We start from the raw sequence: 27,049 nt of genomic DNA on the forward strand, positions 1-27,049 counted from the left end.
GTGAATGTGAGTGCGAATGGTTGTTTTTTGTATGTGCCCTGCGATTGGCTGGCGAACCAGGTCAGGGTGTACCCTGCCTCTCGCCCGAAGATAGCAGGGATAGGCTCCACCACACCCGCGACCCTAGTGAGGAGAAGCGGTACAGAAAATGGATGGATGGATGGATTAATGAAATGCTGAGCGCCAGATGCCCTCTGCATTGACACTACGCTTGGTGTCACGTCAAAACGCTCTGACGCCCAGCACGCACACGATGAATGGCAAAGCTGAAGGCGTCAGACGCATTCCCAAGTGCAGTGTTAAAAGGCCTTTATACGGCTGGATTTAAAACATAACTGCTTAACTTACTGAACACAAATTATTTAACATAACGTTAGTGAGCTCCCACTGATAGGTTAACCTGATTTTTATTTGAGTATCATGTCTGACTTTTCAGGTGTGTGTGTGAGCTGTATAGACAAGAGTGTCTCATGTGCTCGTTTTCTACAGAAAATACATATGCTAATGTTAGCGGGTTATTTGCATTTACGGTGACCCACTGTTTTAGTCACAGTTAAACTTGTTAGCTGCCTCAATGTTGGTAGAAGATTTATTTTATTGTTTCACTCACCTGATTGACTTTACTAAAGTTTAGCGCGCTGTAGGCTGAGGCTCGGAGCGGGAGGGGGCACGTCAAAGGCGCCACCTCATTACTTCTACACATCGTGAAACGTCCTTTACACAATATAATCTTCTTGCAAGTCTTGCACTGAGGTGACTGGTCATTTACTGTATTTTAACAAAGTTAAGACTTTCGATTGCCGCCGCCATTGGGCACACACACTTCTTCGTGCATGCATTTCTTCGTTGGTTTTCGACGTGTTCTTCTTCGGGGTGGGTGGACTGTAGGCATTGAAACTAGTAATCTTGGATTAAATAATTGACATAAAGTCTGATTAAATGAGCAGGCCTGCTTGTAGGTAGCCTCATTCGGGATATTTTCGAATCCCAACGTGTCATTGCAGTGTCAGCGGGGTTTCCAGTTATGTTGCTAATTTGGACAAATATCAGGAGTCTCTTGGGGCCTGCTACTAGCTACCAGCCATCAACACCTAAAGGCTTCTTTACACTCGCGCGGACAGTGACCGCGCTGACGTCACTGCGGCTATCCCGCGCGCAGTTTGCCTTTATACTCGAGCGCAACCCACGCACGCAGTTTTGAAAATGTACTGCAGTTCTCCTCCAAGTCGGGGGTGTCCCTACGGCTGGTATTGGCTAGGATGCCACAGGGCGGAGTTTCCTCTGCATTTTTTGGCCATTTCCCGTAGCTGTTTTTACTTACCTTTCCGTAACAAGGAACAAAGCAACAACAATGGCAACCGTGGAGCAGTGTCTGCTAGAACAAATGGACCTAGATGACCAGATGATACGTTTAATTTTACTGCAAAATCGATCAAGAAGGCGACGGCGTAGGTGGTATGTGGAACCGAGAGGAACGCCGAGAGGAACGACGAGAGCAACGACAACCGAGAGGAACGACATCGCAGCATGTGACTAAAACGGATCAATCACGAAAGATGATGTCCGCGGCATTCTACGCGCAGCAACATTTTTGGCCGTGCGCGCGTCAAGTGACGCAGAGGGGCCACGCGGGCCAATGCGTCGGTCACGTGATGCAATGCGGGCGTTGTCGGCCGCGCGAGCATGGGAGTATAAAGAGGCCTTTAGTCGGAGCCCTATGCGGAGGACTCGCGACACGTTGCCGCTGTAGTGTCTAAAGCAGTCCCATTGTTTTGGCATTCATATGCCGTGTCTCGGGGCCCGAGACCCCCTGTGTTACCTGCCCTATTGTGGCTGCTCTGTTTATAACATAACATTTAGAGTATAATTCACACGTCAAAGACTTCTTCTTTTCTGAGAATTCCATCATATATTAAGATAAACCCTAATTAGACTATATTTTACATATGTAGCATTCAACAATGTTGGCCAGCTGTAAGACAATACTGTAGAAAAATCCTTAAAGTCTTCCTGTTCTTACAATTAGACAAACCAGTTTTCACCACCTCGGTATTTGACTGGTTAATGTAATTATTGATTCTTGAGGCTGTATTTTCTTCAACCGACTTTTATTGTAAACAACTTTTACTACCCAGAATCAGAGGCCTTGGCTGAACCTCCAGCTTCATTTCTGATGCACACAGAAGACAGGAATGAAAACTCCCAGATAACACCACCTGACAAACTCTGCAATCTTCGTGAGCCTGACGCTACTTTAGAGGGCAAAGGTGAGCTCGTAAGACGGGAGTAGCTCATGAAACCTGCTTTATTTTTCTAACATTTTTATGCATATCATAGATACAATATTTTATTTCCCATATAATCCCATTGATAGGTGGAATGGTGGATGACTGGTTAGCATATCTGCCTCACAGTTCTGAGGACCCGGGTTCAAATCCACCCTCGCCTGTGTGGAGTTTGCATGTTCTCCCTGTGCCTGCGTGGGTTTTCTCCGGGTACTCCGGTTTCCTCCCACATCCCAAAGACATGCATGGTAGGTTAATTGAAGACTCTAAATTGTCCGTAGGTCTGAATGTGTGTGTGAATGATTGTTTGTTTATATGTGTCCCGCGATTGGCTGGCGAAGAGTTCAGGATGTACTCCGCCTCTCGCCCAGTCAGCTGGGATAAGCTCCAGCGCGCTCGCGACCCGCATGAGGATAAGCGGTATGTAAAATGGATGGATGGATAATCGCAATGGTCCTACAGTTGTATGAACATATTTATCAGCAGACTAAAATAGTTTGTTGATCGTTTTCACAATGCTATATTTACTATAATTCATAACTAGCAATTATACAATGTTAAAGTGGCCAAATATTTCGAGTGGCCTTGCTTTACGCTTCACTTTTTTTGTCACATAGGTTGAATGGTTGTATAGCATGTAATGAAATGTACCTTACAACCAGTCGATGACAAATCTAAAATCGCAGTTACTGCATAAATTAAAATTAAGTAAACAGCAATTGAACAACTAATTGTACACCATGTGCTAAAATAATATATATATTTTTAAATCCATGCATAAAAGGATAGCGCAGGGGTCAAACTCAATGTCCAGGGGTCAGATCTAGCCCACCACATCATTTTAGGTGGCCCGCGAAAGCAAATCATCTTCGTCATCTTCCATGATTCTTGCTCAAATTTGCTCAAATAAACTGTTCGACTATTTTCTCCCGCACTTGTTCACAGAGAGGTGAACCTCGCCCCATCTTTGCTTGTGAATGACTGAGCAATTCAGGGAAGCTCCTTTTCTACCCAATCATGGCACTCCTCCATTCCTCAACTTTCGCAGTCTTTTTTGCCACCTGTCCCAGCTTTTTTGGAGCATGATGCAGCCATAAAATTCTAAGTGAATGATTATTTCCTAAAAACAATGAAGTTGATCAGTTTGAACATGAAATATCTTGTTTTTGTAGTGTATTCAATTAAATATAGGTTGAACATGATTTGCATGATTTTCATTGTATTCTGTTTTTATTTAGGTTTAACACAATGTCCCAACTTCATTGGAATTGGGGTTGTAAATAAAATGTAATTGAATTTACAGTGCCACCAGAAAGTATTCACACCCCTTCACGTTGTCCACATTTTGCTGTTACAGACTTATTCTAAAGCTGCTTAGAGTATATTCCATCCATCCATTTTCTGAGCCGCTTCTCCTCACTAGGGTCGCGGGCGTGCTGGAGCCTATCCCAGCTGTCATCGGGCAGGAGGCGGGGTACACCCTGAACTGGTTGCCAGCCAATCGCAGGGCACATACAAACAAACAACCATCCGCACTCACATTCACACCTACGGGCAATTTAGAGTCTCCAATTAATGCATGTTTTTGGGATGTGGGAGGAAACCGGAGTGCCCGGAGAAAACCCACGCAGGCACGGGGAGAACATGCAAACTCCACACAGGCGGGGCCGGGGATTGAACCCGCGTCCTCAGAACTCTGAGGCTGGCGCTCTAACCAGTCGTCCACCGTGCCGCCTTAGAGTATAGTTTTCTTGAAAAATCAAATCTACATAATGTTCCATAATGACAAAAACATTTTCAGACATCTGTGTACATTTATAAAAAATGCAAACATTCAAACATAATAGGTAAATAAGTATTCACACCCTTTGCTATGACACTCAAACTTAAACTCAGGTGCATCTGATTTCCACTGATCATCCTTGAGATGCTGCTACAACTTGAATGGAGTCCACCTGTGGTAAATTCAGTTGATTGAACATCATTTGGAGTGGCACACACCTGTCTACATAAGGTCTCATAGTTGGCAGTGCATATCAGAGCAGAAACCAAGCAGTGAAGTCTAAGGAATTGTCTGCAGACCTTTGAGAACGGATTGTGTCAAGGCACAAATCTGGGGAAGGATACAAAAGGATTTCAGCAGCATTGAAGGTCCCGAAAAGCACTAGGGTCTCGATTATTCGGAAATGGAACAAGTTCGGAACCACCCGGACCCTTCCTAGAGCTGCCCGTCTGACCAAGCTGAGTAACCGTGGAAGAAGGGCCTTGGTCATAGAGGTGAACAAGAACCCTATGATCACTAAGGCGGAGCTCCAGTGTTCCCTTGCGGCGATCGGACAACCATCCAGAAGGTCCACCATTGCTAACGCACTCCACCATTCAGGCCTTTATGGTAGAGTGGCCAGGCGGAAGCCACTTCTCACTAAAAGGCACATGGTAGCCCACTTGGAGTTTACCAAAAGGCACCTTAAGGATTCTCAGACCTGCAGAAACAAAATTCTGTGGTCTGATGAAACCAAAATAGAACTGGCCTGAATTGCAAGCGTCATATCTGGAGAAGAAAAGGCACTGCTCATCACCTGGCTAATACCATCACTACTGTGAAGCATGGTGGTGGCAGCATCATGCTGTGGGGCTGTTTTTCTGCTGTAGGAACTGGGCGACTAGTCCGCATAGAGGGTAAGATGACACCTTCTAAATACAGACAAATTCTTCAAGAGAACTTGCTCCAGATTGTTGTTGAACGCAAACTCGGGCGTCGATTCACCTTCCAACACGACAATGACCCACAGCACACAGCCAAGATAACAAAGGAGTGGCTTCAGGAGCAGCCTGTGAATGTCCTTGAGTGGCCCAGCCAGAGCCCAGACTTAAATCCAATCAAACATCTCTGGAAAGACCTAAAAATGGCTGTCCACCGACGCTGCCCTTCCAGCCTGAGTGACCTTGAGAGGATGTGCAGAGAAGAATGGGAGAAAATGCCCCAAAACAGGTGTACCAAGCTCGTAGAGACATACCCAAGAAGACTTGAGGCTGTGATCGCTGCCAAAGGTGCTTCAACAAAATATTAAGCCAACCGTGTGAATACTTACGTATAAATGTTTACATTTTCAATAAATTTGTACAACTGTCAAAAGTATGTTTTTACATTGTCATTATGGGATATTTTATGTAGATTGTTTTTAAAAAGAAAACTATACTCCATCAGCTTTCGAATAAGTCTGTAACAGCAAAACGTGGAAAGAGCGAAGGGGTGTGATAACTTTCTGGTGGCACTGTAAATTCACAGTTACAGCCGTATTCCAAAACAGAATACTGCAAATAATTTTTCCCTCAAAGTTCTACACATAATATATACCCCATCATGACAACAACATGACATTTTAACATTTGAAATTTACATAAGTATTCACAGCCTTTGCGGAAAACTTTATGCACCTTTGACAGCAATTATAGTCTCAAGTCTTTTTGAATATAATGCCACTGTCTTGGCACACCTATCTGTGGACGGCTTTGTCCATTCTTCTATGCAGCACCTCCCAAGTTTCGTCAAGTTGGATTGGGGAGCGCAGTCAGTGCTCAGCCTTTTGCAGATCTCTCCAGAGGTCGGATTTAAATCTGGGCTTGTATATTCATGTATATCAAGGATATTCACAGAGTTGTCCTGAAGCCACTCCTGATGTATCTGGACTGTGGGGTTAGGGTTGTTGTGCTGCTGAAAGATGAACTGTTGCCCAAAAATCCATCCATTTTCTACCGCTTATCTGAGGTCGGGTGGCGGGGGCAGTAGCGTTACCAGGGACACCCAGACTTCCTTCTCCCCAGCCACTTCATCCACCTCTTCCGGGGAGATCCCGAGGCATTCACAGGCCAGCCGAGCGACGAGGTCTCTACAGCGTGTCCTGGGTCGTCCCCGGGGTCTCCTCCCGGTGGGACGTGCCCGGAACACCTCACCAGGGAGGCGTCCGGGGTGCATCAGAATCAATTGTTGCCCAAAAATAATTTACCCAATTTGCAATCTTCTTTTCCTTTGGGCCTGTCCCGTTAGGGGTCGCCACAGCGCGTCATCCTTTACCATGTAAGCCTATCTCCTGCATTCTACTCTCGAACACCAATTGCCCTCATGTCTTCCCTCACGACATCCATCAACCTTCTCTTTGGTCTTCCTCTAGCTCTCTTGCCTGGCAGCTCCATCCTCATCATCCTTCTACCAACTCCTCTGGATGTGTCCAAACCATCGAAGTCTGCTCTCTCTAACTTTGTCTCCAAAACATCGAACCTTGGCTGTCCCTCTGATGAGCGCATTTCTAATTTTATCCAACCTGGTCACTCCGAGAGCGAACCTCAACATCTTCATTTCCGCCATCTCCAGCTCTGCTTCCTGTTGTCTCTTCAGTGCCACTGTCTCTAATCCGTACATCATGGCTGGCCTCACCACTGTTTTATAAACTTTACCCTTCATCCTAGCAGAGACTCTTCTGTCACATAACACACCTGGCACCTTCCTCCACCTGTTCCAACCTGCTTGGTCACTTCCTGACCACACTCACCATTGCTCTGGACGGTTGACCCCAAGTATTTCAAGTCCTCCACCCTTGCTATCTTTTCTCCCTGTAGCCTCACTCTTCCCCCACCACCTCTCATTCATGCTCATATGTTCTGTTTTACTTTGGCTAATCTTCATTCCTCTGCTTTCCAGTGCATGCCTCCATCTTCCTAACTGTTCCTCCACCTGCTCCCTGCTTTCACTGCAGATCACAATGTCATCTGCAAACATCATGGTCCACGGGGATCCCAGTCTAACCTCATCTGTCAGCCTATCCATCACCACTGCAAACAGGAAGGGGCTCAGGGCTGATCCCTGATGCAGTCCCACCTCCACCTTAAATTCCTCGGTCACACCTACAGCACACCTCACCACTGTTCTGCTGCCCTCGTACATGTCCTGAATTATTAACATACTTCTCTGCCACTCCAGACTTCCGCATGCAGTACCACAGTTCCTCTCTGGGTACTCTGTAATAGGCTTTCTCTAGATCTACAAAGACACAATGTAATTCCTTCTGACCTTCTCTGTACTTTTCCATCAACACCCTCAAGGCAAATAATGCATCAGTGGTACTCTTTCTAGGAATTAAACCATACTGTTGCTCGCAAATACTCACTTCTGTCCTGAGTCTAGCCTCCACTACTTTTTCCCATAACTTCATTGTGTGGCTCATCAACTTTATTCCTCTATAGTTCCCACAGCTCTGCACATCACCCTTGTTGTTAAAAATAGTCACCAGCACACTTTTCCTCCATTCCTCAGGCATCTTCTCACACGCTGGAATTCTATTGAACAAGCTGGTCAAAAACTCCACAGCCACCTCTCCTCGTTGCTTCCATACCTCTACAGGAATGTGCCTGTGCCTTTCCATTTTTCATCCTCTTTAATGCCTTTCTAACTTCCCCCTTACTAATCATTTCCACTTCCTGGTCCACCACACTTGCTCACCCAATTTGCAATAAGGCTGTTAATACTTAAAGGTTAAAACTTAACTTAAACTTAAAAGTTTGTTTTTCTTTCTCGAAGCTCTGTACCTGTTAAGTTTAGAAGTTGAAGGAAAATAGTTTGTGTTTGTGTGTGTGGGGGCGGGGGCAGGGGGGTAAAGGTATTGGCAATGACTTTTGGTCTTTGCAGAGACGTCAAGTTCAACAGTGGAGGAGGCTCAGGAGCTGCCTTTGTGCAGCTGCCGCATGGAGACCCCCAAGAGTCGAGAGATTCTCATCCTGGCAGACAGGAAGTGCATGGCTACTGAGAGTGTTGATGGACAACTGACCCGCTGCCAGGGTGCTGTCTTGAAACAAGAAATGATGCGACCTTCCAACTCTGTTCAGCTGCTAGTTCTATGTGAGGACCACCGCAATGGCATGGTCAAGCACCAGTGCTGCCCTGGGTGTGGCTTCTTCTGCAGGGCTGTGAGTTCCATTCACTTTCTGATCCCTGTTGTCAGTTCTTGGCTTCCGCTCAAGACTCAAGTAAGAAATGTAGTCCTTCCTTCGGATCAAAATTTAGGAGAAACAATGTATTGCCATCACATCGACACTCAGGTTAATATAGGTTCCATAAATGCTGACAATTGATGACTCATGAAAATCATTATTATTGGTTGTATTTTGGGTCCCACCTCCAACCCGGATATTAGCAAAGTCTGAACTAGAAAATAATTGGTAGGTGACAAAAATGCCATTAAATTGACCAGTGAACATCACACCGTAGGAAAAAGCTGTTTGCCAAGAAATATTACGTGGACTTCTGATAGGGCAACATATCTATAATAATAAGATATACAGTAATACCTCATTAACTGCCATAATATTTGAAGGCTTGGATACTCATAACTTTATATACACTTGACCATGTTCATTACATGCTCCTTGTGATAAACTCATATTGTAGTTAAGACATCTTTAAAAAGATCTTAAAGTTCAATTCCAGCATGTGCAGCACACGTGTCCCTGGAATTATGAGAAAACAGTTCAACAGAAATTACGTAGTACTTGTATTATTATTTTATAAAATGGTGGACTTTTTATCCTTGGCTGTGTAGGGGACCTTCATGGAGTGCCAACCAGACATCAACATCTCACATCGCTTTCACTGTGCCTGTGCCTCAGTGCTGAAAGGTCAAAGCTTCTGCCCCCACTGTGGGGAGGAGGCCAGCAAGGCCAAGGAGGTTACCATCGCCAAGGCTGACACGACCTCCACTGTACCCCCCACACTTGCTCACGGACCAGCTCCGCCCGGAGCCCTTGAGGGCCGAGCAGACACCACTACTGGGAGGTAAATCACCTGCTGCGCAACCTTTAAATTGGCTTATACAGTGGTACAAATCCAATTCCAATGTAGTTGGGACGTTGTGTAAAACCTTGTCAACCTATATTGAGTTGAATACACTACAAAGACCAGATATTTAATGTTTAAACTGAAAAACGCAATGCTGAAAGGTACATACAGGTTTTAGAGCAGCATATGCTGCCATCCAAGCAATGGCTTTTTAAGGAACGTCCCTGCTCATATCAGCAAGACAATGCCAAGCCACATTCTGCACGTGTTACAACAGTGTGGCTTCGTAGTAAAAAAGCGCGAAATATGACGTAGCGTATATTGGTTTGGATAAAAACGTAATTAATTTAGGAGAATAGTATCAGCCGGAAGAGACGCCTGCGTTACTTCCGGTTAAGCATGATTTTAAGTTTAAACGTTAAAATCTAATTATTTTATCTCATAAAGAGGGCACCACATCTCTTTTTAGATGTGGAAAACTTTCAGGACAAAGTGAGAGGAGTCAAAGTTTTTGATATCCTCTTTGATATGCTGATGTGCTTCTGTTTGAATTCAAAAGATTTATTACAAATACCACACATAAAACATTTACGCATGAACCTTTATCTCATAGGGCTGAGTGTAGGTTACTGTATGAACACATTTGTTATGAGTTATAAAAATACATGGTATTTACCTTGTGGGGTGATCAGAGTCAGCCACATGTGCCCCCACCACCCCTGAGAGAGCAGTGTCACCCATGATCGCAGCGACTCTCTCCTCAAACGGGGTGAGGCCCTACGCCGGTTCCTCCGCCTGTTTTGGCCACACTTTGGCGGTGGGCAGCTGTCCTCCGCTTCACATCCACCTTAATGTCTGACCACTTCTTTTTTTAGTTCATCGTGTGTGCGCTGTTCTCAATCAACAGCATTGACAGCCGAGGACGCCCTGTCCCATTCGCTCCTCTTTCGCTTGTTGTTAACGCCGGAGGACAGCGTGCCAAAAGAGGATTTTCTTGGGCACCTCCACTTCATTGAGCAACTTCACATTCAGAAAAAATATTTTTCTTCATTACCTTTGCTCATTTTCCTTTTTCCACTTTATGTGTGCACCGAGTTCCAAAATCTGTAAATGTTGCATGCATCCTAGCATATGTTTTAGCGTGCATGCATGATACCGAAAGTTTTAAGCTAACGTATGTTTTACCATGCCTGCGCCCAATAATACGGTGCGCCTTATGGTCGTGAAAAAACAGTAGTCCCAGTCCGAGATTGTGGTTCATGGTGCCATCTGGCGAGAGCATATCCGTTACAATGACAACGGAGACCCCTGTCTGTTGAGCAATTGAAATGGTACATCACGCAAGAATGGGAAAGAATTCAACCAACAAAGCTTCAAGAATGAGTGTCCTTGGCTCCCAAATCCTTATTGAGTGTTGTTAAAAGGAAAGGTGATGTAACACATTAGTAAATATGGCCCTCTCCCAGCTTTTATTTAATGTATTGCAGGCATCAAATTCAATATGAGAGAATATTTCCAAAAATAAAAAAGAATGTTTGAACATCAGATATCTTTGTCTTTGTAGTTTATTCAATTTAATATAGGTTGAAAAGGATTTGCAAATCATTGTATTCTGTTTTTATTTACATTGTACACAACATCCCAACTTCATTGGAATTGGCGTATTTAGTACCTTGATTTAAGAGTGCCCAATTTATGAGTTTTGGAGTCACTAGCCATTATTTAGACTTTTTTTTTCTTCCCTTTTTTGTCTTTGTGTTGTGAGCCAAATTAAGAATTACTAGTGAACTTTACATATGCTGCCGATGGAGTAAAGTTAAAAAAAAAAAAAAAAGAGCAACATTAATTGAATGGGACAAACTGTCAAACTCACAAATACCAAGTGAAAATACTAGCAAGGAGCATGGAGGAGATTGAACAAACCGTTGGAAATTAAAACTTGTGATGTCACTCACCAGGCCACCCCCCTTTAAAGACCATCTATCCATCTCCACACCCTTTCCAAAAAATTTGAATATCATGGAAAAATGTTTATTTCCATAATTCCATTCAAAAAGTTAAAACTTTCAAAGATTATAGATTCAGGGCCCACAGTTTAAACAATTTCAAGTATTTATTTGTTCATTTTTACATGACTTGGGCTTCCAACTCAGAAAACCCACGAAATCAGGAATTGAAAAAAAATCGAATACTTTGAAGAAATCACCATTTACGTCTCAGTTTTTGAAGAAAAAAAAGTTATGGTCACATTAAATTAATCAAAATATGCTACTTTCACAACGATATGTTAATCTTCAATACTTTGTTGGGAATCTCTTTGCTTTAATCACTGCCTCGATGCGCCGTGACATTGAGGGAATAAGCCTGTGGTATATAGCCTGTGAGTTATGGAAGACCAGATTTCCTTGATGCTTGCTGTCAGTTCTTCTTTGTTTTTGGGTCTGGTGCCCCTCATTTTCCTCTTGGTAATACCCCATAGATTCTCAATGGCGTTTAGATCCGGCGAGTTGGCTGGCCAGTTAAGCACTGTGATGGCATGGGCATCAAACCAGGTTTTGGTGCTTCTGGCGGTATTGGCAGGGGCCAGGTCCTGGTGGAAGATGAAATCTGCATCTCCATACAGATCCTGATAAAGAAGGAATCATGAAGTCCTCTAAAACATTCTGGTAGACTCTTGTGGTGACCTTGGATTTAAGAAAGCAGAGTTTACCAACACCTGCAGTTGACATTGCACCCCAAATCATGACTGACTGTGGATATTTCACACTGGAGCTCAAGCAGCTTGGGCTCTGTTCTTCACCCGTCTTCCTCCACATTGAGAGGAGCCAGATGAGGTGGCTCGGGCATCTGATTAGGGCGCCTCCGGGACGCTTCCCTGGTGAGGTGTTCCAGGCATGTGCCACCGGGAAGAGACCCCGGGACGACCTAGGACACGCTGGAGAGACTATGTCTCCTGGCTGGCCCGGGACACCTCGGGATCCCCCCGGAAGAGCTGGATGAAGTGGCTGGGTAGAGGGAAGTCTGGGCTTCCCTGCTAAAGCACCTGCCCCAGCGACCCTTTAAAGGCACATAACACAAATACTATAGTGCGTTTGTGTGTGACTTTCAGCTTAATTAATAAAATCAGGTTGTCTCTATAAAATCACTTTTATGTTTTATTATGTTTATATATTTATGTTTTCTAATATAGTGCTGTTTTCTTTATTTAAAAATGTAACAAAAAATGGTGGTAGTTTTGGGGGGCTGTAATGGCATCCTTTATTTTAATGGGGAAGATTTATTTGACTTACCAATAAATTGAGTTATGAGCTTGTTCACAGATGGAATTAGACTCTTAAGTTGAGGTTCCACTCTACAGTATTCCTAAAGTCTTCACTGTTCACTGTCTTTTGTCTTTTTTGGCTGAAAGGAATTTTTTTTATCACAAGACCCTTTGTTGTTTTTATGTCCAGCTCTTTACGCCCAGGTGTGGCAGGTGATGGCAATGGGAGAGCAGACAGCTCGCTTTGCATTGGTTTAGTATCCGGGTTAGACTCCCTTGCTGTTCCCGGATCCTCCATGTGCTCAGAACTGAAGGCCGATATTGAAGCAGGAGCCTCATCTCCCGTTTTCCAGGGACCACCACGAGAAACTCTTGAAAGCATTCTGGTTGCTCTTGACACAGAGAAGTTTGTTTTCATTGCTTTAGTAAGAATTGTTTGAACATCAAATGTGAGACCCACCATTTTTAATATATACAGTATGTTTGTTTTGATCAGACCCAAGAAGCTGCGTTTTCACCCAAAGCAACTTTACCTCTCAGCCAAACAAGGAGAGCTTAAGAAGGTTGTGCTCATGCTGGGTAAGTCTTTTATCTTTTTAACTTTTATCTTGTCATTCTGTAATATATGGACATCTTCATTCAATGTTCATCTGAATGTTTTAAATGATTCATTTCCATCTTTATGTAATATGCAGTGGATGGTATTGACCCCAACTTTAAAATGGACTCGCAGAACAAACGCACCCCTCTCCATGCTGCAGCTGAGGGAGGACATCAGGAAATCTGCCATATGCTTGTGCAAGTAAGAACGGATTCCCATGGTCTTCCCTTGGAGAAAGAGTTTGATGGATGTTATTACCTTCACATTGTTTATAATAATAAATAGCAGGTATATTTTTTCATCTTGTATCCTACAGACTTCTGTCGCTCACCTTTATTACTTCCACCAAAGAGGTTATGTTTCCATCAGTGTGGGTTTTTCTATTTATTTGTGTCCAACGTCCTACCTACGGGTTCATGAATATCAATCACAACTGTTTGGATTACATTCAATTCCAAATGTCTTAAAATCCTTATCATCAGCCTGTTAATAATATAACTTGTTTGTCATTCATATCCCAACCAATTTGAAAGAAATTTGATGTGTCTGCAAGGACAAATGATTTGTCAAACCAAGTTCCATCCACATTAAACTTTTTGCAGTAACAAGTACAGACCCTTTCCAAAAAAATAGAATTTCCACAATTCCATTCAAAAAGTGAAACTTTAATAGATTATAGATTCAGGGCCCATAATTTAGACAATTTCAAGTCCCGTAATTTCTCGTGTATAATGCGCACCCATGTATAATACGCACCCACAAAGATGACCTCAAAATTCTGTAAAACCCCTCTATACCTATGTATAATGCATTTTTACAATGCATGATTTTGCTTCCACCCATATAATGAAAACATGAATTATCAGTATTTTGTTACTTTTTTTCATACAATTATTCTGAAGTTAAACACTTTATTTGAACACGTAATACTTTATTTTGTATTTACTCGCTCTTTTGAAATTCACAGCTGTACTTTTATTTAGTAAATTAGAAAACACACAGTTGTGCTCATATGTTTGATTACCCAGGCAGAATTTGTAAGATGGGTACAATTCTTAAAAGAAAACATGAAGGACCAGGCGAAACACATTTAATTTTATTTTAATGGGATTCAAATTAAATGGTCAAGCATTTCAGAAAAGCATTATCATTAAACAAAACCTCTCCTTGAGCCGTCACCTTATCATGGTGGAGGGGTTTGTGTGCCCCAATGATCCTCGCAGCTAAGTTGTCTGGGGATTCACGACCTAGTAGGGTCACCTATGGTGAACAGGTCCTAGATGAGGGACCAGACAAAGCATGGCTCCAAAAACCCCTATGAAGTAAGAATCAAATGGATCTAGGTTTCCCTTGCCCGGACGTGGGTCACCGGGGCCCCCCTCTGGAGCCAATCCTGGAGGTGGGGCTCGAAGGAGAGCGCCTGGTGGCCGGGCCTGCACCCATGGGGGCCGGCCGGGCAAAACTCGAAAGGGTAACATGGGTCCCCCTTCACATGGGCTTACCACCTGTGGGAGGGGCCATAGTGGTTGGTTGCAATGTGAACTGGGCGGTGGCCGAAGGTGGGGACCTTGGCGATCCCATCCCCGGCTACAGAAACTGGCTCTAGGGACGTGGACTGTCACCTCTCTGGCAGGGAAGGAGCCCGAGCTGGTGTGTGAGGTTGAGGAGTTCCGACTAGATATAGTCGGGCTCGCCTCCACACATGTCTTGGGCTCTGGGACCATTCCTCTTGAGAGGGGTTGGACTCTTTTCCACTCTGGAGTTGCCCATGGTGAGAGGCGCCGAACAGGTGTGGGTATACTTATTGCCCCCCGTCTCTGGGCCTTTTTGGCCTGTGGCACTCCTGAGGCAGCTGATGGGTACCGACTGGCCAAGCGGAATGCAGCTTTAGTGGTCGCTGAGGCGTAGGAGGAGTTCGGTGAGGCCATGGAGAACGACTTCCAGAGGGCTTTGAGGGAATCCTGGTCCACCATCCGGCATCTCAGGAGGGGGAAGCAGTGCATCATCAATACTGTGTATAATGGGGATGGGGCGCTGCTGACCTCGACTCGGGACGTTCTGAGTCGGTGGGGAGAATACTTCGAAGACCTCCTCAATTCCACCGACACGTCTTCCCATGAGGAAGCAGAGTCTGGCGTCTCTGAGGTGGGCTCTCCTTCTCTAGGGTTGAGGTCACCGAGGTGGTTAAAAAGCTCGGGGGGTGAATGAGATTCACCCGGAGGTCGTAAAGGCTCTGGATCTCTATTTACTGGTCGATCTACGTTCCTACCCTCACCTATGGTCACGAGCTGTGGGTCGTGACCGAAAGAACAAGATCCCTGATACAAGCGGCCGAAATGAGTTTCCTCCGCAGGGTGTCCTGGCTTAGAGATAGGGTGAGAAGCTCGGTCATCCGGGAGGGGCTCAGAGTAGACCCGCTGCTCCTCCGCATTGAGAGGAGCCAGTTGAGATGGCTCGGCATCTGTTTAGGATGCCTCCAGGACGCCTCCCTGGTGAGGTGTTCCTGGTACGTTCCAACAGGAGGAGACCCCGGGGACGACCCAGGATACGCTGGAGGGACTATGTCTCTCAGCTTGCCTGGGAACGCCTCGGGATCCTACGGAAGAGCTGGAGGAAGTGGCTGTGGAGAGTGAAGTCTGGGCTTCCCTGCTAAAGCTACTGCCCCCGCGTCCCGATCTCGGATATGCGGAAGAAGATGGATGGATGGATTAAACAAAACATAACCATAAAGAAATTAATGATATTTGTTGTTCAGTCATCAGATTTAATAAATAAATAAAAAAATAAAAAACATATATATATATATATATATATATATATATATAAAATATTTCACAAAATCTGTACGTATGTAAATTTATGAGCACAACTGTACATATATGCAGTCATACGTATCCCTGTCATATTAGAAGGAAAGTGTAGGGTACAGCTTGTTCATGACCGGTGGCGGTGGCATATTAAAATGAAAGTGTACACCTTTCTGATAACCTCTAGGTGGCGGCATACATTTATAAAATGTGAATGTTTTTTTTCCATTTTCCATTTTTTTTGGGGGGGGGGGGGGGTAATGCACATTATACACGAGAAATTACGGTATTTGTTTATTTTTACATAATTTGGCTACCAATTCATAAAACCCACGAAATCAGGAATTCAAAAAATTTGAATACTGTGAAGACATCAGCCCAAATTTTGCAGGCCATAAATGTTTTAAACTGAGTGTCACACACTAAGTATCTAAAACTCAAAGCAGCTGCACAGGTTCCCCGGTGTCATTAAATTGCTTCAGTTTGGTTCAATTGTCTCAGTTGGGTCCAATCTGCGGATGACTGCAGACTTGACAACTCACCAGAAGACCATAATTGATACCCTCCATAGGATGGGTAAGCCACAAATGTTCATAGCTAAGGAGGCTGGCTTTTTACAGAGTGCTGTGTCCAAGCATATCAATGGAAAGTCTAGTGGAAGGACAAAATGTGGCAGGAGAAGATGCACCAGCAAAAGAGATGACCATGGGCTTCAGTGGATTATCAGAGTGGAAAGAGGCGGGAGTCACAGCTTCAAAAACCACCATGTTCCGACGCATCCTTGAGTCAAGCCACTTCTGAGCCTGAGCCAATGTAGGGAGCGTCTCAAGTGGGCCAAGTAGAAGAAGGTCCTCTTTTCCGATTGAACGTAAAGTATGCCTTTCATTCGGGAATCAAAGTCCAAGGGTTTGGAGGAAGACAGGTGAAGAACAGAACCCAAGCTGCTTGAGCTCCAGTTTGAAATATCCACAGTCAGTCATGAGTTGGGGTGCAATGTCCACTGCAGGTATTGGTAAATGGTGTTGTTCTTAAATCCAAGGTCACTCCAACAGTCTACCAGAATGTTATAGAGGACTTCATGATTCCTTCGTCTGAGGATCTGTATGGAGATGCAGATTTCATCTTCCAGCAGGACCTGGCCCCTGCCCATACCGCCAGAAGCAACAAAACCTGGTTTGATGCCCATGCCATCACAGTGCTTAACTGGCCAGCCAACTCGCCGGATTTAAACCCCATTGAGAATCTATGGGGTTTTATCAAGAGGAAAATGAGGGGCACCAGACCCAAAAACAAAGAAGAACTGACAGCAAGCATCAAGGAAATCTGGTCTTGCATAACTCCCAGCCAATGCCACGGCGCATCGAGGCAGTGATTCAAGCAAAGGGATTCCCAACCAAGTATTGAAGCAAAGCAAAACGAAGCAAATTTATTTATATATCACAGTTCATACACAAGGTAACTCGATGTGCTTTACATGAATAAAATTATCTAAAAACAAAGAAAAAAACCATCTTATAAATATTTCAAACAAAGAGGAAAAAAAATGAATGCACCAATTAAACAGCGTACAGTGCAAGAAATATCTTTTAAAAGTGGAAATGCTCTAAAAAGCATGAGGAAAAAGAAGAGTTTTTAACCTGGACTTGAAACATTCACACTGACGCCACTTCTGTTGGTAACGTATTCCATTTGTGTGCAGCGTAATAGCTAAATGCTATTTCATCATGTTTGCTTTGGACTTTGTGCTCCACTATTTGACCCGAGTCTGTCGATCTCAGAGCCCTAATGGGATTATATTGCATGAGCATTTCTTTCATGTATTTCGGACCTAAACCATTTTGTGATTTATAGATCAATAGCGGAAGTTTAAAATCTATTCTAAAGCCAGTGTAAAAACTTTAGAATTGGAGTAATATACTCTGACCTCTTTGTTCTGGTCAGAACCTGAGCTGCAGCATTCTGAATGAGCTGCAGGTGTTTTATGCTCTTTTTGGGGGAGTCCAGTCAGAAGACCATTGCAATAGTCAAGTCTAGTTGAGATAAAAGCATGGATGAGCTTCTCCTGGTCTGCTTGACACATGCAAGTCTTCAAACTGGATATGATCTTCAGATTGTAGCAGGCAGTTTTAGTAATTGATTTGATATGACTGTTGAAAGGTTGGTCGGAATCAATCAGAACACCAACGTTTCGGACTTGGTCTTTGGTTTTGAAAGAGAGTGACTCCAGGTATTTACTAACATCAATCCCCTTTATTGCCAAAAACAATTATCTCAGTTTTTTGTGTGGTTTAATTGAGGAAGAATTTGGCACTGCTAGATATAACTGTGTGTCATCTGCATAGCTATGATAGTCAAAATTAAAGTTCTGAAGAATTTGACCCAAGGGTAGCATATACAGGCTGAACAGGAGGGGTCCAAGAACTGACCCTTGAGGGACACCATAGGTCATTGCCATTCGATGAGATTGAACATTTCCAATGGTTACAAAATAACTCTTAAGGTTAACATATCATTTTGAAAGTACCATATTTTGATTGATTTAATGTGACCCTAATTTCTTTCTTTTTTTTCTACAAAAACAGAGAAGTAAATGGTGATGTCTTCACAGTGTTCTAATTTTTTAAATTCCTGATTTTGTGGGTTTTATGAGCTGGAAGCCCAAATTATGTTAAAAATAAACAAATACTTGAAATTGTTTAAATGGTGGGCCCTGCATCTATAATCTATGACAGTTTAACTTTTTGAATTGGATTCTGGAAATAAATACATTTTTCCATGATATTGAATTTTTTTGGAAAGGGTCTGTACAGTAACTCGGGTTGGTTATCAAGAATCGAGAACCGTTTGGAACCGGGACTAACATTCCGGTTCTCCTGGAATCGTTGAAATTTAGAAATTTCAGTTCCCAATTTCGATACCTGCAGTCCGCCGACCCCTAAGAAAAAAGTGCCGAAAACCAATGAAGAACAAGATGCACGAAGATGTGCTTGTGCCAAACGGCAGCGATGAACAAAAGTGTTTCTTAACTTTTTGTAAAAGATAAATGTCGCCTCTGTGCAACACTTGGAATAAGATTATATTGTGGAAAGGAAGCTTTCGCGATGTGCTCCGAGCCTCAGTCTACACTGCGCAGAACATCACTGAAGTCAATTGGGTGAACGATAAACGATAAAATACGTATATGCCAACATTGAGGCACCTAACAAGTTAAACGCTGGGTTGCACTCTTGCACTGATGGTTTTTAGCATTTATTTTACTCTTTAAACCAACGTAAGATGACAGACACAAAAATAAAATATAAATTATTTACCATACTGGAACGAAAGTAGAAACAGTTGCATGGCAAGCTTGACACTGAGCTAAAACTTCACCAAAGGTCAAACTAGCAACTTTACATCACAATGAATTAAGACAAATTTCAGATGAACGTTGTCTCACAGCATCCTTATCGGTGGGTAGGTAAAGGAGCACTTAGTTCCATTCCGTTTTTCTTGCTGTCTCATTTTACTTTCGTTTTCACCGGTGTTGTGTGAAGCTACCTTTCGTGCCAAAATGGTGAGTTCCGGTGTGTACCTTTCAAAATAAAAAGGGTACATGCTTAAAACAGAAAGTCAAGTTAAAACTTGCACACACAACCATTTGACGTGATAAAACAGTCACAAATAACAGTTTTAACAATGGTATATTTAACTTTTAGCTGAATCATTAATTGATGAATATTAGGTCAAATGCCTTAGTTCCACACACACTGCCTTTTAGTTCAAAGATTTGAAATAGATACTGGTGATAAAGAACCCTGAGTCAAATGTTCATTTTAGTTTATGCTGCGGGCTGCGAAAAAATGGCATGTTCATAATTTGGAGAGCCCTTATTTAAAACCATGCAAACCTTTTTGACTCAGCCCCCTAAAAGAACCCGAATGAAAATGAGGAACCGGAATCACTCAAATTCAAATGATGCTCAACCCTAACAGAAACCCCGTTTAGTATGTCCAGATGTTCATATTATGTTAAATTTCACATGATGATCTTATTCCGTTTTCCCAATTTGTTTCCACAATAATTAATAATAATTTAAACTGATTGGTATTTCTCCACTTAAAGGCTGGTGCAAACTTGGAAACTTGCGACGAAGATCATCGAACACCGCTGATGGATGCCTGTGAAAACAACCACATAGAGACGGCCATGTACCTGCTGAGAGCTGGAGCCAGCGCTGTGCACAAGGTCGTTCACAATCATTTGTTGCCCCACAGCAAAAAAAAAACAAAAAAAACTAAACAATATAAACATATGATGACAGAAAGCTGTAATATTCATATTTGTCGTGTTTAGTGACTCACAATACTAAATTCTCTTCTCTTAGGATGTTGAAGGGTTCACATGTCTCCATCTAGCGGCCAAGTCTGGTCATGACAATATTGTTGAATATCTTCTTTGCACAGGATACGTCAACATAAACTGCCAGGTTAGTAACACTTTGAATGTAATTATGAGGTACCCCAGCAATATTATATATATATATATATATATATATAAATATATATGTGTGTGTGTGTGTGTGTGCGCGCATATATATACAGTGGGTACAGAAAGTATTCAGACCCCCTTAAATTTTTCACTCTTTGTTATAGTGCAGCCATTTGCCGAAATCATTAAAGTTCATTTTTTTCCCTCATTAATGTACACACAGCACCCCATATTGACAGAAAAAACTGAATTGTTGAAATTTTTGGAGATTTATTAAAAAAGAAAAACTGAAATATCACACAGCCGTAAGTATTCAGGCCCTTTGCTGTGACACTCTTATATTTAACTCTGGTGCTCTGGGCACGGATCTGGCCAAGGTTACAAAAAAGATTCTGCTGCACTTAAGGTTCCTAAGAGTTCAGTGACCTCCATAATCCTTAAATGGAAGATGTTTGGGACGACCAGAACCCTTCCTAGAGCTGGCCGTCCGGCCAAACTGTGCAATTGGGGGAGAAGAGCCTTGGTGAGAGAGCTAAAGAAGAACCCAAAGATCACTGTGGCTGAGCTCCAGAGATGCAGTTGAGAGATGGGAGAAAGTTCTAGAAAGTCAACCATCACTGCAGCCCTCCACCAGTCGGGCCTTTATGGCAGAGTGGCCCGACGGAAGCCTCTCCTCAGTGCAAGGCACATGAAAGCCTGCATGGAGTTTGCTAAAAAAAAATAAAACACCTGAAGGACTCCAAGACGGTGAGAAATAAGATTCTCTGGTCTGATGAGACCAAGATAGAAATTGTTGGCCTTAATTCTAAGCGGCATGTGTGGGGAAAACCAGGCCCTGCTCATCACCTGTCCAATACAGTCCCAACAGTGGAGCATGGTGGGACTGTATTGCAGCATCATGCTGTGGGGGTGTTTTTCAGCTGCAGGGACAGGACGACCGGTTGCAATCGAAGGAAAGATGAATGCGGCCAAGTACAGGGATATCCTGAACAAAAACCTTCTCCAGAGTGCTCAGGACCTCAGACTGGGCCAAAGGTTCACCTTCCAACAAAACAATGACCCTAAGCACACAGCTAAAGTAACGAAGGAGTGGCTTCAGAACAACTCCGTGCGTGACTGTTCTTGAATGGCCCAACCAGAGTCCTGACTTAAACCCAATTGAGCATCTCAAGAGAGACCTGAAAATGGCTGTCCACCAACGTTCACCATCCAACCTGACAGAACTGGAGAAGACTTGTTGCATCATTCCCCAAAAGACTAATGGCTGTATTAGCTCAAAAGGGTGGTTCTACTAAATACTGAGCAAATGGTCTGAATACTTATGGCTGTGTGATATTTCAGTTTTTCTTTTTTAATAAAAATGTCAACAATTCAGTTTTTTTTTCTGTCAATATGGGGTGCTGTGTGTACATTAATGAGGAAAAAAAGGTACTTAAATTATTTTAGCAAATGGCTGCAATATAACGAAACGTGAAAAATTTAAGGGGGTCTGAATACTTTCCGTACCCACTGTATATGTTTAAGGCTAATTAGTCATTAGAAGTCCCTTGACAAATCAGGTCAGCACAATTGGAAACTGCTATCCAAAGAACCAATAAAGTTCAGCCTGCTAGACTGGTTGAGTATTTCGAGCACCGGCACTTGTGAATGTGATAATAGCTTCAATGTTGCAAGAAATTTGTACATTTTTTTTTCTTGGACAAGTCAACAAGAGGATCATTGTACTCGCGTATTGAACAGTTTTCAAGTCCTCAACAGGCGGCTTCTAAATCTAAATCACGGGTGTCAAAGTAGGCCAGACCAGTAAAATCCATCCATCCATGCAGCCATCCATTTTCTTCCGCTTATCACACAGCTCGTGACCATAGGTGAGGGTAGGAACGTAGCTCGACCGGTCAATCGAGAGCTTCGCCCATCAGCTCAGCTCCTTCTTCGCCACGACAGACCGATGCAGAGTCCGCATCACTGTAGACTCCGCACCGATCCGCCTGTCACTCTCCCACTCCATTCTTCCCTCACTCGTGAACAAGACCCCAAGATACTTGAACTCCTCCACTTGGGGCAGGATCTCATCCCCGAACTGGAGAGGGCACGCCACCTTTTTCCGACTGAATGCCATGGTCTCAGATTTGAAGGTGCTGATTCTCTTCCCAACTACTTCAGACCTCTGTTTTGAACCACTCCGGTGAGATTTGAAGATCCACATCATCTGCAAAAAGCGGAGATGCAATACTGAGGCCGCCAAACCATAACTCCTCAATGACTCCCTCAGCTGGATGTAGACATTTCTGAACAGATTTGGTGAAAACGGGCAGCCTTGGTGGAGTCCAACTCACACTGATAACAAATCTGACTTACTGCCGGCTAAGCGGGCCCAACTCTGACACCGGTCGTACAGCGACCGGACAGCTAGTATTAAGGGCTCTAGTACCCCAAACTCTCCACAGGGCTTTTCTTTTTTAATAAATTTGCAAAAATGTCAACAATTCAGTTTTTGTTTCTGTCACTATGGGGTGCTGTGTGTACATTAATGAGAAAAGAAAATGAACTGAAATTATTTTAGCAAATGACTGCAATTTAACAAAGAGTGAAAAATGTAAGGGGGTCTGAATACTTTCCATACCCACTATATATATATGTGAGTATATAACAGAAAAGTTTTACGTCTACCTTTAAAACTCAGCTGACATTGAATTCAACTGTTACTGGAAAATAATTTACACCAATGTAATAACATTGTTGTGGCCTGTTACTGTTGCATAGTGTTACAGGAAAAGATTGACTGTGATCATTTTTGTTGTTGTTTAAGTGTTCAGAAAAGCTAATTGGACTTGTTCAATGTTCACAATGTCTGGTTCGCTGCAAGTAATTGGCAGTCCCATTTAAAAAATAAAAATAAATAAAAATAACAATAGGCCCTTTCACACAGAATTGGCGTGTCAGCATTCGTCAGCCTGTGCCTTTCTGTTGACTGTGTGCATGTTCAAATAGATATTATATTCTAACAGATATTATGCATGCACTATCTGGTTTGATATATAAAATACCTGTTGGACAGCGACTGATGTGCGACTTCTCCCATCAGCACAACAGCGCACGAGAAGTGAGTCTTGGGTGTTAAATTTCACCAGTCCGGTCCTTTATTCCTTTTCACTGCTGTCCCTCCTCTGCCTCCAAGAAACTCAGGGGTCTACTTCAACCCCAAATTTTGTGTTGGTGCCTTTAACACACAAAAGAGACAGAAAATAGTCGGCTTTGAATTTGACTTGTGTGAAAGGGGCTGTTCACTCATGTACACACCAAAAGGTCGGGCAATTCTGTGACAAACACTCTGTTGCTTTAACCTTAACTTGACTGTAGGTGATCAATATGTTTGATTCCCCCCCCCCCCTTCAGGATGATGGAGGTTGGACAGCCATGATTTGGGCCACAGAGTACAAACATGTGGACCAGGTCAAGTTGCTTCTGTCCAAAGGAGCTGACATCAGCATCAGGGATAAGGTTTGCCGAAAACACACAGCACTTTGGACTTGTTACAGAGAAATAAAAAATTAAAATGCTGGTCCAAATTTCAGGAAGAAAACATCTGTCTTCACTGGGCAGCGTTCTCTGGCAGTGTTGAGATTGCCACGCTGCTCCTGGATGCAAACTGCGATCTCCACGCAGTAAATATCCACGGGGACTCTCCTCTACACATAGCTGCTCGGGAGAATCGCCTGGATTGTGTTGTGTAAGTTGCTCTCGTCGTGTGAAGGCTTTTACTTTTACAGTGGGGCAGAAAGTATTTAGTCAGCCACCAATTTTGCAAGTTCTCCCACTTAAAAAGATGAGAGAGGCCTGTAATTTTCACCATTGGTATACCAATGATATAAAAATAAATCGAGAAAACCACATTGTCTGATTTTTAAAGAATGTATTAGGAAATGATGGTGGAAAAGAAGTATTTGGTCACCTACAAACAAGCAAGATTTCTGGCTCTCACAGACCTGTAACTTCTTCTTTTAAGAGGCTCTTCGGTCTTCCACTCGTTACCTGTATTAATGGCACCTGTTTGAACTCATCAGTATAAAAGACACCTGTCCACAACCTCAGTCAGTCACACTCCAAACTCCACTATGGACAAGACCAAAGAGCTGTCAAAGGACACCAGAAACAAAATTGTAGACCTGCACCAGGGTGGGAAGACTCAATAAGCAATAGGTAAGCAGCTTGGTGTGAAGTAATCAACCGTGGGAGCAATTATTAGACAATGGAAGACATACAAGACCACTGATAATCTCCCTCGATCTGGGGCCCCACGCAAGATCTCACCCCGTGGGGTCAAAATGACCTAGTGAATGACCTGCAGAGAGCTAGGACCAAAGTAATAAAGGCTACCATCAGTAACACACTACGCTGCCAGGGACTCAAATCCTGCAGTGCCAGACGTGTCCTCCCTCCTGCTTAAGCCAGTCCATGTCCAGGCCTGTCTGAAGTTTGCGAGAGAGCATTTGGATGATCCAGAAGAGGATTGGGAGAATGGCATATGCTCAGATGAAACCAAAATAGAATTTTTGGGTAAAAACTCAACTTGTCGCGTTTGGAGGAGAAAGAATGCTGAGTTGCATCCAAAGAATACCATACCTAATGTGAAGCATGGCGGTGGAAACATCATGCTTTGGGGCGGTTTTTCTGCAAAGGGACCAGGACGACTGGAAAGAATGAATGGGGCCATGTGTCGTGAGATTTTGAGTGAAAACCTCCTTCCATCAGCAGGGGCGTTGAAGATGCAACGTGGCTGGGTCTTTCAGCATGACAATGATCCCAAACACATCGCCCGGGCAACGAAGGACTGGCATTTCAAGGTCCTGCAGTGGACTAGCCAGTCTTCAGATCTCAACCCCGGAGAAAATCTTTGGAGGGAGTTGAAAGTCTGTGTTGCCCAGCGAGAGCCCCATAACATCACTGCTCGAGAGGAGATCTGCATGGAGGAATGGGCCAAAATACCAGCAACCTTGTGAAGACTTACAGAAAAGGTTTGACCTCCGTCATTGCCAACAAAGGGTAGTATTGAGATGAACTTTTGTTATTGTCAAAATACTTATTTTCCACCATAATTTGCGAATAAATTCTTTAAAAATCAGACAACGTGATTTTCTGGATTTTTCTTTTCTCATTTTCTCTCTCATAGGTAAGGTATACATACCTATGATGAAAATCACAGGCCTCTCTGATCTTTTTAAGTGGGAGAACTTGCACAATTGGTGGCTGACTAAATACTTTATATATATATATATATATATGTCAGGGGTCATATTTTCATGGTATCTGAAAATTGCTATGAATTTGCCTGCATTGGCATCTTTCTCCCTGAATAGTTTTTTCACAGCATGTGTGTTTTTCTCAACTAGTGTTTCACTGGTTGAGAAAGTCACGATCGTGACGGTAAAGCAATGTTGCTGCAACGCTGTCATGTCAGTACTGCAAGATCAAAGCCACTTGCAGTGCGGCATTCTTCACAAAATTACTGAGAGAATTCTAGTTTGTGTGGTTTGAATTATAATGCAAAAAGTGTAACGCAAACCAAAATGAGTCCATCAATCAAGTCAATTAAAACCTTAATTTAACCAGAAAATAAAAACCCAATTGAGACCGAGGTCTTTCAAGGGTGAGCTGGCCAAGAATGTGACGCACAATTCACATCATAACAATACAAGGTATACGTAAAAGAACACAGTAGATAAAAGTCAATAAAAAGTATACCCAAAAGAACACACAACACAGTACAATTAGAAGCAGAAAGGTCGAGAGTTCTCAGTAGACATTCACCCGTAATGGAGAGCAGGAAATACTGAGCAAATGTACAAAATCCAAGCACAACGAAGCAGCGGCAGTCTAAAGATTTGCATGGTCAATGTGCAAAGACAATTGTCATTTATGAAGTTAACTGTCCTGCCCTCCAGGCTTTTCCTATCTCGAGGGGCAGATGTTTCCCGAAAGAACCGTGAAGGAGAAGCCCCTTCAGACTGCTGCAGCCACAACTCAAAAACTTTTGCTGCCCTGCAGGCCAACAGGAGAGAGAAGGACGCCAAGAACGTCAGGTTCATTCAAGCACAGGAAAAAAGCCTTCACAGGTTCAAATTGAAATGTGTCTTCTTTTTTCATTTTAGGCCTTAAACACGATTTCATATTTACACTAGAAAGAAAAGAGGGCATAGAGTTCATGAAATACTAAATAGGGGTGATTGTGGCTATGATGAGTTAAACATACAGTGGGTACAGAAAGTTTTCAGACCCCTTACATTTTTCACTCTTGGTTATATTGCAGCCATTTGTTAAAATCATTTCAGTTCAATTTTTTTCCTCATTAATGTACACACAATACCCCATATTGACAGACAAAAAATGTAATTGTTGAAAGTTTTGCAGATTTATTCAAAAAGAAAAACTGAAATATCACACAGCCATAAGTATTCAGACCCTTTGCTGTGAAACTCATATATTTAACTCAGGTGCTGTCCATTTCTTCTGAAAATTCTTAAAATGGTTCTACACCTCCATTGGAGTCCAGCTGTGTTTGACTTTACCGATTGGATTTGATGAGGAAAGCCACACACCTGTCTATATAAGACCTTACAGCTCACAGTGCGTGTCAGAGCAAATGAGAATCATGAGGTCAAAGGAACTGCCTGAAGAGCTCAGAGACAGAATTGTGGCAAGGCACAGATCTGGCCAAGGTTACCCAAAAATATCTGCTGCACTTAAGGTTCCTTAGAGCACAGTGGCCTCCATAATCCTGAAATGAAAGACGTTTGG

General features: G+C 43.1%; 1 protein-coding gene across 10 annotated transcripts in view; it reads left to right on the forward strand.

The window, feature by feature from the left end:
• ehmt1b (euchromatic histone-lysine N-methyltransferase 1b) overlaps positions 1–27,049 on the forward strand; it is a 66,993-nt gene that overhangs the window by 32,208 nt on the left and 7,736 nt on the right. For 7 of the 10 annotated variants that reach the window (XR_009792062.1, XM_061799315.1, XM_061799309.1 and 4 more), the window contains 11 exons: positions 2,136–2,267; positions 7,969–8,246; positions 8,879–9,111; positions 12,567–12,782; positions 12,873–12,955; positions 13,072–13,178; positions 19,889–20,011; positions 20,151–20,252; positions 23,651–23,755; positions 23,830–23,984; positions 26,197–26,367. Coding sequence is in view for 9 of the 10 variants with exons in the window: in XM_061799315.1 (XP_061655299.1) it covers positions 2,136–2,267; positions 7,969–8,246; positions 8,879–9,111; positions 12,567–12,782; positions 12,873–12,955; positions 13,072–13,178; positions 19,889–20,011; positions 20,151–20,252; positions 23,651–23,755; positions 23,830–23,984; positions 26,197–26,367 (1,705 nt within the window). In the remaining variant the exon portion in view is untranslated. The remainder of the gene's footprint in view (positions 1–2,135; positions 2,268–7,968; positions 8,247–8,878; positions 9,112–12,566; positions 12,783–12,872; positions 12,956–13,071; positions 13,179–19,888; positions 20,012–20,150; positions 20,253–23,650; positions 23,756–23,829; positions 23,985–26,196; positions 26,368–27,049) is intronic. The other 3 variants (XM_061799313.1, XM_061799316.1, XM_061799317.1) reach the window with 3 other exon arrangements.

The sequence above is a fragment of the Phyllopteryx taeniolatus genome, chromosome 15, assembly GCF_024500385.1.
Source record: "Phyllopteryx taeniolatus isolate TA_2022b chromosome 15, UOR_Ptae_1.2, whole genome shotgun sequence".
Lineage (NCBI taxonomy): Eukaryota > Metazoa > Chordata > Actinopteri > Syngnathiformes > Syngnathidae > Phyllopteryx > Phyllopteryx taeniolatus.